Here is a 17,567-nt window from a genome sequence, read left to right on the forward strand (position 1 = left end):
ACATAACATAACATAAAATAACATAACAACATAACATGCTGGAACATAAGATAAACTAACATAACACAACACAACTTTATATAACATAACATAACATAACATAACATAACATAGCACAACACAACACAACATAACACAGCACACTGGACATAACATGTGGACAACAAAACTGAAAACAAGAGGAAATGTGTTTTTAAATGAACATAACATAACATATACAAGGGGCTAATTATTCTGACTTTAAATATATCTTTTTTTATATTTAAATGCATTTAATCAAATGCTCCAATGCCTCACTGAACACTGACAAGCCTGAAGTAATTAAAAACTACAAAAGGCTACTCACATTTGTCATTCAACAAGTAATTCCTTCCAACAACCATCTAAAGTGCACGAGTGACTGGCGTTTTGGGTCAAAATGGATGTCACAAGGCTGAAGAACAATCATCATATCACTGCAATGAGATGCATGCGAGAAACAGACAGCGAGAGGGTAAATATGACACTGCAAGTAAATAGGGTTAAAAAAAACATAATAATAATAACTAACAGTAATCACAGAACATAAGTCGGTGATTGATAGTTCATCCAAAATTGAAATTCCTTCATAATTTTATTTTATTTTATTTGTTTTAAATGAGCTTGTATTTTTAGTTTTCTAAAAATGTTATGTTTAAATATGCAAATGAGGCATCATTCATTCAATACGTGTCAATTTGAATAAATTTCTAGAACAAAAATCATGGATAAAATCAATACATGAAGTCAGGTGAAAAATTCTTGTTTACTTTTTTGGACACATTAGAGTCAATGAATTCCAATTTAATTAACAACAGCAAGAAAAAAAAAATAATGAATGACAACTTTTTGTAGAATAAAATGGTGTATATATTATGTATAAACAGAAACCTCAGTAAAAACATTCAAATGATAGATATTTAAAAAAAAAAAAAAAAGAAAACTGACTTAAAATTATGTTCAGCAATCAACATCTAAGACTCTACAACTAAAATCTAGTAAAAATTTTAAATTTCCGGCAGCTGGAAAAAATACTGTAAAATAACAATAATATTAAATTGCATGAATTTTCCTTGAATATTATTTTTTTTATTTTGCGGAAATTTTACACAAGATTACATGTATTTTCTTGGGTTTTTAATAATCAATTAAATAAATTTACATATATATTGTGGAAAGTTATTAAAAACACAAAATCAATTTTGCTTTGATTCAAATAATCACCCACAAATGAAACAGTGACTTAATAGTTTATCAATTATAACAATAAAACTTATCAAAACTGCAACACATTTTTAATAATTTGAACAAAACTCATAAAAGTATAAAAATACATTTTAAAAATCTTGGCTGCAACAATATTCAAATATAAAAATTAACTATTTAAAAATAATGTAAAATAATACAGTAAAATTTGCTAAAATAACAGTTCCTGTCAAAATAAGCAGTTAAAAGTGCATTTCCTGTTGTTTCCTATTCATTGGGAATAAAAACACTACAAAAACCCCAAAAAAGCTTGAAATCTTTAGTTGAAACAGCAGAGGTAAGATGGTCAGATGTGAGCGTTCTGCCTGCAGGGATTGGGATGGGGGGGAAGAGCATTAGTCACCATCTGATTGAAGGAACGGACACAATGGACTACGACAATCGTGCCATCATCACGCACGCATACTTTTGCTGCCGCCCCCTTGTTCTGTTAAATGGGCAGAGACTCGTCCCTCAGCACCTCCACAACTCCGGACACTTTAAATAGCAGTCCGACCCCTCGCTTTTCCACAACCTCTCCTTCTCCTCTCCTCTCAGAATGTCTAGGAGCCTGAAGCAAGGTATTTCTGAGCTGATTCGAGGAGACTTTGGATCTTTTATTTTGCGCTGAGGAACTTATATTGTCTGTGTCTGTGTCTCTGTGTTTCTCTCAGTGGCTGTGCTGCTTGTGGCACTTCTGTGTCTGGATCCTCATGGCCGCGTCGGATCTGCACCTATCTGTGCTCACGGGCCATCAGGATGCCACGTCCCGTCTCTGGCAGATCTGTTCGACAGGGTCATCCAGCACTCGGCCCGGATGCACAGCCTCTCCAATGACCTGCACTCAGAGTTTGTGAGTCTACTTTCTATCTCTACTTCTGACTGATCCAGTGCAGCCGGCTCTGTAACTAAATGTTTTAACAGGTCATTTTAAGATATATTTTTAGCAAAAATGATCTTTCTATATTTATATTAAGTTACACTATATTTGAATTAATCATTTGGATGGCATGAATAAAATCTCAAGAGAAAATTAGAAATGAGAGTTAGAATTGTCAATTACCAATAAGTTTTGGAAAGTTTATTATTATTTTTTTATACAAATGATATTTAGAATTAAATACTTTTGAGCTTTTTAAAGGTGCTTAATGAAATGCATGCACAGAGGCAAAATTAATCATTTTTGCTAATATCAAGTGTGATTTACAAAAATAATAGGCTTTTCAGATTTGTAAAGGTGTCTAATAAAGTGCACTAGCAAATATTTGCTAAGAAAAAGTGTGGATTTAAATAAAATACATTTTTAGATATTAGAAATGTCTGATTGTGCACAATAATCAAATGCCTCAAAGAATAGAGAAAAATGTTTTTGCTAACATAGAAAAAATAGGTAACTGAAAACATTTAGATATAAAATGCGAAACATTTATAGTTAATTGAATTGAATTTTTACAATTTATTATATCATTAACTATATTTCATTTGTAAGTTGTACAAATATTATAAATAGACCTTTTAAAAATGTAAGTCCATAAAACATTCATAATAAAATAGCATGCTTATATATATATTAAAATTTTGTATAATTAGTTATATGTCATTTGAAATTGATGATAAACAGTTTACTTGTGTGTGTACACACATATTCACACACATATTCATATATATATATATATTCATATATATATATATATATATATATATATATATATATATATATATATATATATATATATATATATATATATATATATATATATATATAATATATACATACCTACATACATACATACATACACACACACACACACACACATATAAATACATACTGTTATATCTATAGGAAGTGCATTACATTATGACAGCATTTAATTAAAATGCATTCTATACAAAATCTGTAATATAAATTATTTTATATTGAAAAATCTTTTTTTTTTAATTAATCAGTTTTATGCTTTTTTCCTCTGTTCCTCCTCTTCTTTTTCTCTTCAGGAACAGTATTTCCTGCCCAGCAAAAACCACATTGGAAAGATCTACCGCAAGTGTCACACCTCCAGCATACTGACTCCAAATGGCAAAGAGAATGCACAGAAACTTGCTGTAAGTATTAAATAATAAAAATTTTATTAATAATAATACTAAACAAACTATAGGTTTAACTCACAGGTGCTTATTGCTTATCATTAATGGCCTGTGCTCGCTAAAGCACTTAACCACGGCTCGTCCCATGAGGACTGTCCCGTCAATGAATGCACTTAAGGAGAGACAATGTCGTTTCTTTTTTTTTTTTTAATGTAAAGAAAATGTCCAAAATACACTTGTCACTTGTTAGAATCGTTCACAAATAAGAGTGAATCTCGAATTATGACTTTCATATTCAAATAATCCATTCAGAGCAAGTCTGTGGTTAGAGACACACTGATTCAAGTGATCCACTCAGAGCAAGTCTGTGGTTAGAGACACACTGATTCAAATGATCTTTTCAAAGTAATACACATATAACAATTAACTGATTCAAATAATCTGTTCACAAGTCTGCAGTTAACAAAAGATTCAAATAATTCAAATGATTCAAATGAGTCTGTAGTCTTTTCAAAGTCAGTCTGCATTTAGCAACTCACTAAATCAAATGATTCCTACAGAGTGAATCTGCAGTTAACAACTCACTGATTAAAATAATCTCTTCAGAACAAATTAACAACAAACTGATTCAAATGAATTATTCAGAGTGAGTCTGTAATTAGTAACTCACTTATTTAATGATCTTTTCAAGGTGAGTCGGCAGTTAACAACTCACTGAATCAAATGATCCCTACAGAGTGAATCTGCAGTTAACAACTCACTAATTCAAATGATCCATTCAGAGGAAGTCTGATTCATTGGATCCGTTCAGATCAAGTCTGTAGTTAAAGAGACTCAATGATTTAAATTATGATTTATTCAGAGCAAGTTTGTAGTTAGCAACGTGCTGATTCAAACGATCCTTTCAAAGTAAATTCGCAGTTAACATCTAACTGATTTAAATAATCTGTTCAGAACAAGTCATCAGTTAACAACAAACTGATTCAAATGATCTATTCAGAGTGACTCTGTAGTTAGCCAATTCATTCGAATGATCTTTTCAAGGTGAGTCTGCAGTTAGTAACTCACTGAATCAAATGATCCGTACAGAGCGACTCTGCAGTTAGTGACTCACTCATTCAAATGATCTGTACAGAATGAGTCTGCAATGAACAACTCACCAATTCAAATGATCATAGACAGTATAGCATGGTATATACTAGACTGTTGAATGCTTTTCAGTGTATGACAAGTTTAGGTGTTAATATTAAAAAGATTCTTACAAAATAAAACATTCAGTAAAAATAATCTGGTTGATCTAATACTTAGGTACATTACAAATAAGGTATTGTTGATCTTATATAACTTTACTTCTCTATACATCCATCCATCCATCTGTTTGTTTGCAGTAGGGTTACAAATAAATTCAAAATACTTTGACACCAATAAATGAATGAACAAGCAAACAAACAAATAAAAAAGAATTTTAAACCTGGCTTCATCCAACGTTCTGACTAGAAATGTATTCAGGTTAGTTTAATTTGATTAAAGTCTCATTTGCATATTCAAACAAATCATTTAAGTAAACCTGCAGCACATCTGTTATAAAAATTCAGGAGCTGTACCAGTATCTCGTATGTGTGAAGTGTGTTCCTCTGCTCATCTCTCAGCGCGAGGAGTTGACGGAGGTGATCCTCAAGCTGCTTCTGGCCTGGAGGGACCCTCTGTTTCAGCTTCACCAGAGTATGGCCCACCAGCAGGACTTCAACAGCTTCAGCAGTAACAAGGCCCTGGAGATGGGAGACATGGCCCACGAGCTTAGGAAAGGCGTGGAGAAAGTGGCCGAAAAGGTGAGTCATGGACAAGGAGATCTGGAACGGAAGTGCTTAAGAAAGTGCTTAGGAAGGTCTCAGGTGACTGAGGCCAATGGGTCTGCGTCTCGTTTTGAAGGCTCTGCCCTCTGGAGGTCGCAATTATACGTCACTAAGAAAGACCTAACCTACATACTGTAACTGTAATGCATTCAAATGCAGAAGAGATACGTAAACAATACTAATACATAGTATTAAAGAAATGTAATTGGATGTAACTTTGTAAAATTAAATAAGACCTTTATTTAATTTTTTTTATTTCTTTGTAAGCATATTTACATGCTGGGGTCTTTTTGGATCTGGGTTTGTTTACAATTAGGTGTGGAAAATATTTGTAAAATTAGTTTAAAGTTACAGGTGTTAAAATTTAATTAAAATGTGCACAAATATATTTAACTTTATTAACTTCGTCATCGCACATCTTTGTAGGACTGAATATGGTTGATAAAAATCGCACTCTAAAATAAGATGGGTTTTTTTTACCTAAATTTTGATTAAATATGGACAAATTTGGTTTATATTTTACCATCACTTACATGTACTGTGAGAATGTTTAATTTAATTGTTCAAATGACAATTCGTTTAATGGATTATGATGAAAAGCAATTTCTTGTCAGGTATAAAATTATAATAAATAATAATTATTATTAATAATAAATTATTCATAATATTTTTTATTCTTGCGGTGAATTCTACATTTGTAATGTTTTTTTTTCCTTAAATTAGTCAGCCTTGATGTATGAAGACAACAAAGTGACCTCTAGAGGGCATTGCCTTTGCAATTAGATAGAGGAAAAAAATAAATAAATGATAAAAACTTATATAAAAGTAATGATTTTGCAGTATATGCTAAATAAAAATATTTAATATTTTACCATACAATTAATTATACTAAAATATTTTATTGAAAAACCACAAAACATTTGTAAGATAAACTGAAAACATTTTTACAACCTGTGTTTCATCAATTTTACTTCATCAAAACATTCATTAAAAACACTTATCTCTTTTTTTTTAACAATACTGATAATACAGAACAATATTTGTGGCAATATATTAAGATAATATTCACATTTTCACAAGTTACCAAATATTTAGAAATGACACTAAATTTCCCTTCTATTGTTTTTGTGTATATATATACACACTGTTAACTAGTTTTCATTTACTTCAAATATTCCTGCCAAAACAAAACAAACGACAGTACAGACTGTCAGAATGTTCTGTACCCTGTCTGCGGCTCCTTGACTCAGTGTTTGTGTCCTCTGTCAGATGCGAGTGCTGGGGATGCTTGGGAACTCAGTGACAGGTCTGTCTGCAGCAGAAGCCATGCTTCCGATTTCTGACAGCGGAGAAGCCATGAGTGACTACGATCTCCTCTACTGCTTTCGCCGCGACTCCAACAAAGTCCAGAACTATCTAAAAATCCTCAAGTGCAGGATTGTACCCGAACATGACTGTTAGGGGCAAACAAAAAAAAAACATGGGCCTTTCACCTGCACTGAAGGACAGCACAATGGACACACGCTGGTCCACAAGTCATCAAATCCCAGTAAATAAACCTGACTTTTGCATTGCTTCATGTTCTAGTAATTGTTGCTGTAATTATTAAAACAGAAGAGGGAGAAATTCTGTTTCGCCTCTAAGAGGAAATTCACATACTTATTCATTCATATTTTTCTAATTACCATGTGCTTTCTATTTATATTTCTGTGAGTTACACTCCTGCTCAAGACATTCTGATGTGTTTGTTTTAAATGTTCTTAGTTGCCAAGCTAATTTTCACTGAATGAACAGACAATACGTTTGAAAAAGGACAATAAAACTGTAGATTCTTCAGCAAATATGCAAAGTTTACTGTATTTATTGCATAATTGTGAAATGTTGCTACTGGAACATTTACGAATACACACAGGACAGTGAAATATTGGTTTATTCCTATTATATGGGTTATTTTAGAAAATCAAGTTCAACTAAATGAAAACTAAGAGTTTTGTCATGGAAACCTGCAGAAAGATTTAGGTTCTTTAAATATGTATTTAAAGTTCAATCCAAAATGAAAATGTAATTTCCAGACCTTTATGAGTTTACTTTTTTCTATTAAACACAAAAGAAGACCTTTTGAAAAATGTTAGAAATCTGTAACCACTGACTTCCATATAGTGGGGAAAAACAAATACTATAGAAGTCAATGGTTACAGGTTTTAACATAATGACAATTTTCATAATAACATCTTTGATTTTCATCAGAAAAAAACTGTCAAATAGCTTGGAGGATAATTATTATCTTTATTACCTTTTAATATTTAAAAATGACATTATTTTAAATTAAACAATATATATTTGCATTTATGTTATAATATTTTTCATGATTTAAAATATAAACATTTCATAGTTTACTTCATATAGACCATTTTATTTAAGTTAATTAACTATTTCATATTATATTCAGTACATATTGATATAATATATGTTTATATATTCTCATGGACTCATGAAAACGACTCAAAATGCGGAATTATGCATGCCAGGCCAGTAGATGTCACTGTCACTTTGTACAAATACCCTATGTGCCACACGCATAGACGTAACACGTAATACAGTACGCATGCAATTGACGTCACTATTTTCACAAAAGTTTGCAGAAAATCATGTTTGCATTCTTCAGGCCTTCAAAGACATTTATCTTGTAAACAAACAAGCAAGGTTTACAAAAAGTTCAAGTTGAAATGTTTGTCAATACTGCATAATCACTTTTTAATTTTTTGGCTGGACGAAATTACATGTGGCTTGGGCGGAATAATAATAATAACTACAATAATAACTATAATTATAATAATGAAATAAAATGTGACTTTTATTTGGTATTCCGCATGGGAGTTGTGTGTGTCTCCATCTTGCCCTCTGCACGTAATGACAAGTTTCTCTTCATACAGCAGGACAGAAAGGCCTTCAGTTAAGATAGAGTTCAGTCTCAGCCTGAGGACAGTGCTTCGGCCTGAACTTTAACATTTTACCAGGAAATGTTTTACAAAATCCGGAGCGATGTCATCTTCGAGGAGGAAACCGTTTTTAAATGAAATATAGAGCACATGAAAGGCCTAGTTAAGCCTAATTTTTTAATTTGCTGTTCATTTAATCACCAAGCAATCCAAGATGTAGGTGACTTTTTTCCAGTAGAGCATTAAAATGATTTTGAGCAAAATCTGTAGTACTTGGTGGTTCATAAAATGAAAGTCAACTGCTACCAGCAATTTGAGAGTCAAGGCAAAACAAAATTAATACCCATGAATGTAAGGGGCATACATATATGCAAAAAATGGGTGTTGTTGAAGTCCCAATCCTTACTTTATGCCTGAATATACAGTAGTAAGAAGTATGGCATTAGGAATATATTATGTAAATAATAAAAAAATAATAATAATAAAATGTAAAAGCATGCACAAAGTGACCTATTACTTCTGACAAGATTCTGAAGACAGCCCATAATAAACCTTTTAGTGTTCAGTGAGGCCAAGGGAGAGGATTTACAGCATTGGCCCCATATGGTAATTCATCTGACAATAAGCATTACAATTACAAATGAGGTCAGCATTTTTAAATACATATTCATAACATACAGGACAAACTTCTTAATGATCACAATGGTTTAGCAGATCATGTCTCAAATTTTAGTATATGCATATGACAAACACGATTCATCGCATCCAATATATTTGTTTGTTTTGACATACATACAGCAGGGAAAATAAATATTGACAACATCACCATTTTTCTTAGAAAACATATTCTAAAGGCTGATTTTTACTTCTGCATCAAACGCACACGTATGCTACGGCACAGCCTACGCATCGATGCAAAGCCCAACGCCGTGGCCGTCGGCGTCGCTGATGTGCACCTCTCAAAAAATGTAACTACACATCGCAACGACGCGTAGAGCAAGCTCTGTGACTGGTCGGCATGGAAGTGCTGACGAGTCTGGGCGGGGCCGAGAGCCACACGAGCGCGCGAGCCAGATGAAGCGATTGTTTACAAGTCTGAAGTCCCGTAAAGAAGCTCCGGATGGAAAGTTTTGTTTGTGTTTGCCTCATAGTTAAAGTTGTTGCACGTCTGCCGGTTCCTGCCTCAAAATAAACGAGTTTGAGCCACATCCCGAAAGCGTTCAGAAAGAACAAAACACAGGCGAAGAAACTCAACACAGAGACACATTAACAACTTACTGCCAACTAGCGTTTTGGAAGTGTTAATGCAGACCAACAGAGACAGCGTGCAGAAGTATAAATGCACGGCTACGCGCGTTGCATGCGCCGTTGGTTACGCCGGTCATTTGAGGCAGAAGAATAAACCAGGCTTAAAGGTGTCATTGACTTGATTTTTTTTTCACGGATGTTGAAAACAACCAAAGAAATCCATATATGGATAATTTAATTAGTTTACAAATTACGTTATGTGTCATAAAATGAAATGACGCAGGGAAAAAGTATTGAACACATGAAGAAAGGGAGCTGTACAAAGGCAGGGAAAGACCAGACATCTTTCAGAAATCTTTCAGTAGTTCTTCAGCAACTGACAATAATCCAAAACGGAAATGCTCAAATGCTTTCAGAGAAAGAAAATCAGACTGTAGAATGGCCCAGCCATTCACCTGACTTGAATCCAATATAGAATACAAAATAAAGCTCAGATTTAACAAACGAAACCCACAGAACCATTAAGATTTTTACACCGTTGAAGTCTGTGAAAACAAATAGACCTTAGCAGGGCATGTGACTTCATTCTCCGTATGAGAGGTGTCTTTAAGCAGCTATCACCAAAAAACCTTTTATATAAAGTATTAAATACGTTTCAGTAGTTCAGCACTTTCTCCTTGTGTCGTTTCATTGTTACTAAACATAACTAATTTTTCATTTTTTTGTTTTATTTTATTTTTGTTTGTATAGTTTGGGTTTTAACCAAAATCTGGTTCAACTCCATGTCAACAGCTCCTTTGGAAATATAATTCCCAGGAAAAAACATGACGTGTTCAATACTTATTTTCTCCGCTGTACATATGAATATATGTATTTTCAAGAATGATTTCAACTGAGATATGAGTTTGCTGACGTATATGTACGTAAGAGTGATGCGGGTATTACTATTCCATTTTTAACCTAAGAATAGAAAAATGTACATCAGCAATTCTGAATATTGCTGTCTGTCTGAAATCCAGAGCTGGAGGGTTTGTGTGTGTGAGGGTTTTGCATTGCTCATATGTTCCTGGATGACAGATCGCTCAGGTCTCGTCTGTCTCTGGAAGTCAGTGACTCAAAGGGCAAACAACAATTTCCGGTTACACTTTATTTTAAGGTGACGTAGCTACACTGTCATTTAACTACTGAGTAACATTAATTAATTACTACACTATATGGTTGGGGTTAGAGTGTAGATTGGATTTAGTGTTATATGCAATTATGCACAATTCATTACATAAGTAAATGCATAGAACATGTGTAGCTTTGTCACGTTAAATTTAAGTGTTTCCCAATTTCCTTTTAAGAGCGAAGCCACATTTTGTCACCAGACTAATGATGCTGGAACAATTTAAGACATTTTGCATTGTGTGCTGTGCATTATAGGACACATATCATTTTGTACTGATGAAATATTTGAAATTTAACATTATTTTGAAAACAATGCCAACTGATACCAAAAGTATCTAGCAACCAAAATATCTAAATTGTTAGGCCTGTAAAACTTATAAATAATGCATTAATCTGATTATGACAGAAACAGTATTCATAATGCTAGAAAAGGTATCAAACAAATGTTGATTTTAAGCAGAAACAAAAATTCCAGATTTTCAAAAATCTAAAAAAATTTATAATATTTTAATATAATAATGTTAATGATAATAACAATAATAATAATATAGTAATAATATTAATAATAAAAATAAAATGAATAATAATGAAAATAACATTAATAGTAATAATAATAATAATAATAATAATAATTATTATTATTATTATTATTATTATTATTATCACACCCTCAGCTCGTTCCTGCTACTCCAATCACCTTTCACCACACCTGTGAATAATCACCAGAATACTGATTACCTGCACCTGCACACGCAATTACCACACACCATAAATCCTCCTTCACTCACTCACCGGTTGGAATCGAAGTTTGATGGTTCACCTCATCTTCTCTCCCTCTTCCTCTCGTCTTATTCCGTGGATATCTCTCTTCGCCTGTGGATGCAAATACAACTGAATAAGGGAAGTGATTAGGCTTATCTGGTGTTTGACTAAAGAGATAATGTTTACCATATGAACTGTGTGTGAGATCGCTCTCCCTATGCTAAATCACTTACCTGCTTCAACACTCTGCATCAGCTTCATGGTTTTAAACAAATACCCTTAAAGAAAACCATCTTTGTCTTCCTTGTGTGACCATGATAATTATTATTATTATTACTATTAATATTATTATTATTACTATTATTATTACTACTACTATTATTATTACTATTACTTTACTGCTACTATTATTATAACTATTATTATTATTATTATTATTATTATTATTATTATTATTATTATTATTACTATTACTATTATTATTACAACTATTATTATCATTATTATTATTATTATTACTATTATTATTACTACTACTACTACTATTATTATTACTATTACTTTACTGCTACTATTATTATAACTATTATTATTATTATTATTATTATTATTATAATTATTATTATTATTATTACTATTACTATTACTATTATTACTACTACTATTATTATTATTATTATTTTTATTATTATTATTACTATTATTATTATAATTAATATTATTAATATTATTACAATTATTAATATTAATATTATTATTACTAATAATAATGTTGTTATTAATATTATTATTATTAATGATATTTTATTATTATTATTACAACTATACAACTTAACCTATATGAAACCATTTTAACATAAATAAAACCAAAATAAAAATATACAATAAAAACCTAATATTTTTAAAGATTGCATTCTCACAACCTAAAGATAGTTGGAACAGATTAAGATTATTTCAACTAATATTACACTGAGCTGCAGGGCATTTAATTAATCTCATGTTATCTATATGGACACATATCAAAGTAAAAATGGCATTAAACGTTGAAGAAAATGGTTTTTTTTTTAAGTAAATACGTGATTTATCATGACTTAATATGAATATAAATAACTAATAAAAGCATGCATATCCAGGTTGTTTGATTGTATAACCAGTGTATGAGACAAACCATTAATCAAGGCTGATCAATCAAGCATGTAGCAGTAATATACACTTCATCTTTAGTGCATGTCATGCCACAAGCAATACGGTAGTGACACAGTCTATTCAGCAAGCACAATTATTCATTTCCTGTGCGGATACGACTGATGATGTATGAGCTAATGACCCCAGCGACTTCTAACTATCGAATAATGACCTTTCAGCTCACTAGGAAAGGTCAGCGTGCTAAGACTAGCCATCTGACTGTCATCCCCAGTATGCTCGGCTCTCAGATGGACTGGTGGCTCAACATAAGCTGAGCATCAGCCATCTTATATGATTTTAGAAGCTGTCCATCAAAGCATAGCACAGAAAGCCAGAGGACAATGATCCGCTTCTGTGCCATATAAAGGCTTTAAACAATCACACAGACCAACAGTGTGGACTTGAGGATATTTTCCTGGTCTGCCATTTATTTTATTACACCAAGCAGATTCTCAAAAAAATATATGTACCAATAAAATCAGAGAAAAGTTTATGAGTATTTGATTTTTGTTTTCAATAGTTTCTCTCTCTCTGCTCTACTGTGATCCTGTTAGTCTCTAACAGACATCAATAGTCTCTCTCTGCTCTACTGTGATCCTATTAAGCTCTTCTAGAGTTTCTTCCACAGTTCACTGTAATGTAGTATAGTGTCAGGCATAACTTACATTTTCAAAACATTAATAATAATATTAATAATAATAACAACAACAACATCTAATATTAGAAGTTTCTTTCTCACATCATAAAAAATGCAACATATATTACTTTGAATCAACTAAAAGCATCTAATTACATCTCATGACCTAGATAGGTATACTAAAAGTAGAAAGGACTTTTAAAAGTTGAAGAAAATTAAGAAATAAAATGTTTGGCAAGTAAACATTACTCATCATGACTTCAATTCTAGCCTTCAAGTTAGTGAATATCTAACAAAAGTATGCATATCCAGGTTGTTTAACTGTATCCCCAGTACATGAGACAAATCCTTAATTCAAAGGAAATTAGTCTCTCACAGGAAAGACTAGTGTCTAATAGGCTTTTCTAGTCTCTTATAGGACATCTCTCTCTCTCTCTCTCTCTCTCTCTCTCTCTCTCTCTCTCTCTCTCTCTCTCTCTCTCTCTGCACATCATTATAGTCACTCAATTTCTTCTACACTGTAAAAAAAATTCCTGGTTGCCTTACATTTTTAAGCTGAATCAAATGAACCGTATGAGTCCATTGAACTTATAGTATGTTAAACTGGTCACAATTTACAATAAGGTTCATTAAATAATGTTAAGTGATGCATTTACTAACATGAACAAACAATGAACAATACATTTACTACAGAATTTTTTCATGTTAATAAATGTTAGTTAATGAAAATACAGTTGTTCATTGTTAGTTCATGTTAACTCATGGTGCATTAACTAATGTTAACAATCATGGACTTGAATGTTAATAATGCATTAGTAAATGTTTAATTATGATTAATAAATGCTGTTCAATTGCTTTTCATGATTAGTTCATGTTAGTAAATGCATTAACTAATGAATCTTATTGTGAAGTGTTACCGTTAAACTGACTTAAACAGCCTACATAACTTATAAAATTAAGTTAGAACATGATTAACTTAGTTTAATAGGTTACAAAGTCCTAAAAACATATGCTGCCAGGACTAAGTGATCATATAATTTTTACAGTGTACAGTACACTGACTAGTGTTTCTCAGCCATGACTATGCTGCTAAGAATTTTCAAGAGATTTTCTGTCAGGTTTTGATCAGGACTCTCCATTTGATTATTTCAGTACTTTTTCCAACAAGGACTGCTTCATCTGTTTTAAGACGTTGTCAAGAATTGCTTGTTGATGGTGTGATAAAAGTATAGTTCAGATAAACACTTGCATTAACTTTTCAATATAGCTTTATAAGAAGCTGAACACTGGAAAAAACACCACCAAACCCTAACAAATAACTGCTGCACGCTTAATCCACTTAAATGTGTTAACATAATTGATTTATGTTGGGACAACATGAATTAATTGTGTGGAACCCTACATTTTTATACAGTGTTCATCTTGACAACCTGCTGCCAGATGGTTTTAATCACTTTAAAATGGCTCACCATCTTGCTAAAATCAATGAAAATTCTTAAAAATCAAACCAATAACTGGAAGAAATCGGAAAGTGTTTATAATTTTTGTAAGCAAAAGGAGTCAACGGTATGTATAAAAATAAGTTGCTCTCTAATTTTGATCCCTACTGTGGATTTAAATTTCCATTGCCCTACAGCCCCCTCTAGTGACAATATATGTTGACACATCTGCAAAAACTTGTGGCTACTGTGAGCTGATGCAGAATACAGTATGCATACTACTGCATACACTTATGACGAAACTTTCTTTTCTTTTTAATTAAATTGGTACAACAGACAGACAGACAGACAGACAGACAGACAGACAGACAGACAGATAGATAGACAGAAAGACAGACAGACAGAAAGACAGACAGACAGACAGACAGACAGACAGACAGACAGACAGACAGACAGACAGACAGATAGATAGATAGATAGATAGATAGATAGATAGATAGATAGATAGATAGATAGATAGATATAGGCATACTTCAAGAAACTTCTATACAGCTTAAAGTGACATGTAAATTCTTCACCAGGTTTATTAGGTTAACTAGGCAGGTCAGGGTAATTAGTCAAGTTATTGTATGACGATGGTTTGTTCTGGAGACCATTGAAAAAAATATATTGCTTAGGAGATAATTAGTGACCTTAAAATTTATTTTTTAAAAATTATTTATTTAAAACTGCTTTTATTACTGCCAAAATAAAACAAATAAGACTTTATCCAGAAGAAAAAAATAATATCAGACATACTGTGAACATTCATTTACTCTGTTAAACATCATAGATAATAACACAGAGAGAACCGCAGTTTAGCGCCCCCTGTAATGTTTGAAACGGCTAACGTCATTGCACATTTTAGCCAGTTCGAACACAGACCATTCACCCTAAGTACACTAGAGGGCGCCTCTTCATCTACGTATCTACAGGTAGATGGCATCAATTTATTGCTTATAGGTGGGAAATAAAAAAATTAATAATATGTGTAACGACATGATTGACATTTATTTGTTGTTTAGGTTATAGGTCAAAGGTCATGTGTGTGATAGATAGATAGATAGATAGATAGACAGACAGACAGACAGACAGACAGACAGACAGACAGACAGACAGACAGACAGACAGACAGACAGACAGACAGATAGATAGATAGATAGATAGATAGATAGATAGATAGATAGATAGATAGATAGATAGATAGATAGATATACTTCAAGAAACTTCTATACAGCTTAAAGTGACATGTAAATTCTTCACCAGGTTTATTAGGTTAACTAGGCAGGTCAGGGTAATTAGTCAAGTTATTGTATGACGATGGTTTGTTCTGGAGACCATTGAAAAAAATATATTGCTTAGGGGATAATTAGTGACCTTAAAATTTATTTAAAAAAATATTTATTTAAAACTGCTTTTATTACTGCCAAAATAAAAACAAATAAGACTTTATCCAGAAAAAAAAATATTATCAGACATACTGTGAACATTCATTTACTCTGTTAAACATCATAGATCATAACACAGAGAAAACCGCAGTTTAGCGCCCCCTGTAATGTTCGAAACGGCTAACGTCATTGCACATTTTAGCCAGTTCGAACATAGACCATTCACCCTAGGTACACTAGAGGGCGCCTCTTCATCTACGTATCTACAGGTAGATGGCATCAATTTATTGCTTATAGGTGGGAAATAAAAAATTAATAATATGTGTAACGACATGATTGACATTTATTTGTTGTTTAGGTTATAGGTCAAAGGTCATGTGTGTGATAGATAGATAGATAGATAGATAGATAGATAGATAGATAGATAGATAGATAGATAGACAGATAGACAGATAGATAGATAGATAGATAGATAGATAGATAGATAGATAGATAGATAGATAGATAGATAGATAGATATACTTCAAGAAACTTCTATACAGCTTAAAGTGACATGTAAATTCTTCACCAGGTTTATTAGGTTAACTAGGCAGGTCAGGGTAATTAGTCAAGTTATTGTATGACGATGGTTTGTTCTGGAGACCATTGAAAAAAAAAATATTGCTTAGGAGATAATTAGTGACCTTAAAATTTATTTTAAAAAAATTATTTATTAAAAACTGCTTTTATTACTGCCAAAATAAAACAAATAAGACTTTATCCAGAAGAAAAAAATATTATCAGACATACTGTGAACATTCATTTACTCTGTTAAACATCATAGATCAGAGAAAACCGCAGTTTAGCGCCCCCTGTAATGTTTGAAACGGCTAACGTCATTGCACATTTTAGCCAGTTCGAACACAGACCATTCACCCTAGGTACACTAGAGGGCGCCTCTTCATCTATGTATAAACAGGTAGATGGCATCAATTTATTGCTTATAGGTGGGAAATAAAAATAATAATAATATGTGTAACGACATGATTGACATTTATTTGTTGTTTAGATAGATAGATAGATAGATAGATAGATAGATAGATAGATAGATAGATAGATAGATAGATAGATAGATAGATAGATAGATAGATAGATAGATAGATAGATAGATAGATAGATAGATAGATACTGATTTAGTATCACTTTAAACCCTCCAAATGATGGCAGTACATCCTAGTAGTCTTAGGTTGTGATGATTGTGCACATATTGTGTTTTTGCTAGAGGGCGCTGTTGAGCCATACATTACTCCTGCATAATGTTTGCTTGCTATTCTGAGAGCATGACCAAAGTTTAGGATCACAACACAAGCAGAAACAAACAGCGGACTACAGAGGAACAACAATAAGGCATTCGGGAAATGATGCTATGTCTAGCAGATTTCAAGGAAATGCTAACCAGTGCTTCATTCCTTATTTTAAAAGACACCTGCACAATGCATTAAACCATTCAACATCAGCCTAGAGAGCTGCACTTGACAGATGTACTCAGAGAGAAATATTGCAGAAATGTTCCATAGTGCAAT

At 32.3% G+C, this 17,567-nt stretch overlaps 1 protein-coding gene and 1 long non-coding RNA gene across 8 annotated transcripts in view; one reads left to right on the forward strand and one right to left on the reverse strand.

Annotated features, from left to right (window-relative positions):
* The window catches only part of LOC137491394 (uncharacterized), a 95,756-nt gene that overhangs the window by 15,267 nt on the left and 62,922 nt on the right, over positions 1-17,567 (reverse strand). For 5 of the 7 annotated variants that reach the window (XR_015482920.1, XR_015482918.1, XR_015482923.1 and 2 more), the window contains exons 3-5: positions 11,348-11,428; positions 4,950-5,114; positions 347-455 (exon numbers count right to left, since the gene is read on the reverse strand). This is a non-coding gene — a long non-coding RNA (uncharacterized LOC137491394). Of the gene's footprint in view, positions 1-346; positions 456-4,949; positions 5,115-6,424; positions 6,653-11,347; positions 11,429-17,567 lie in introns of all 7 variants that reach the window. The other 2 variants (XR_015482922.1, XR_015482919.1) reach the window with 1 other exon arrangement.
* prl2 (prolactin 2) lies at positions 1,792-6,918 on the forward strand. The gene is given in 5 exon segments (NM_001162854.1): positions 1,792-1,844; positions 1,938-2,116; positions 3,256-3,363; positions 4,995-5,174; positions 6,468-6,918. Coding segments are annotated over 5 exon segments (681 nt in total). The 5' UTR covers positions 1,792-1,822; the 3' UTR covers positions 6,660-6,918.

Source organism: Danio rerio, chromosome 4 (genome assembly GCF_052040795.2).
Source record: "Danio rerio strain M-AB ecotype USA chromosome 4, GRCz13ab, whole genome shotgun sequence".
Classification (NCBI taxonomy): Eukaryota; Metazoa; Chordata; class Actinopteri; order Cypriniformes; family Danionidae; genus Danio; species Danio rerio.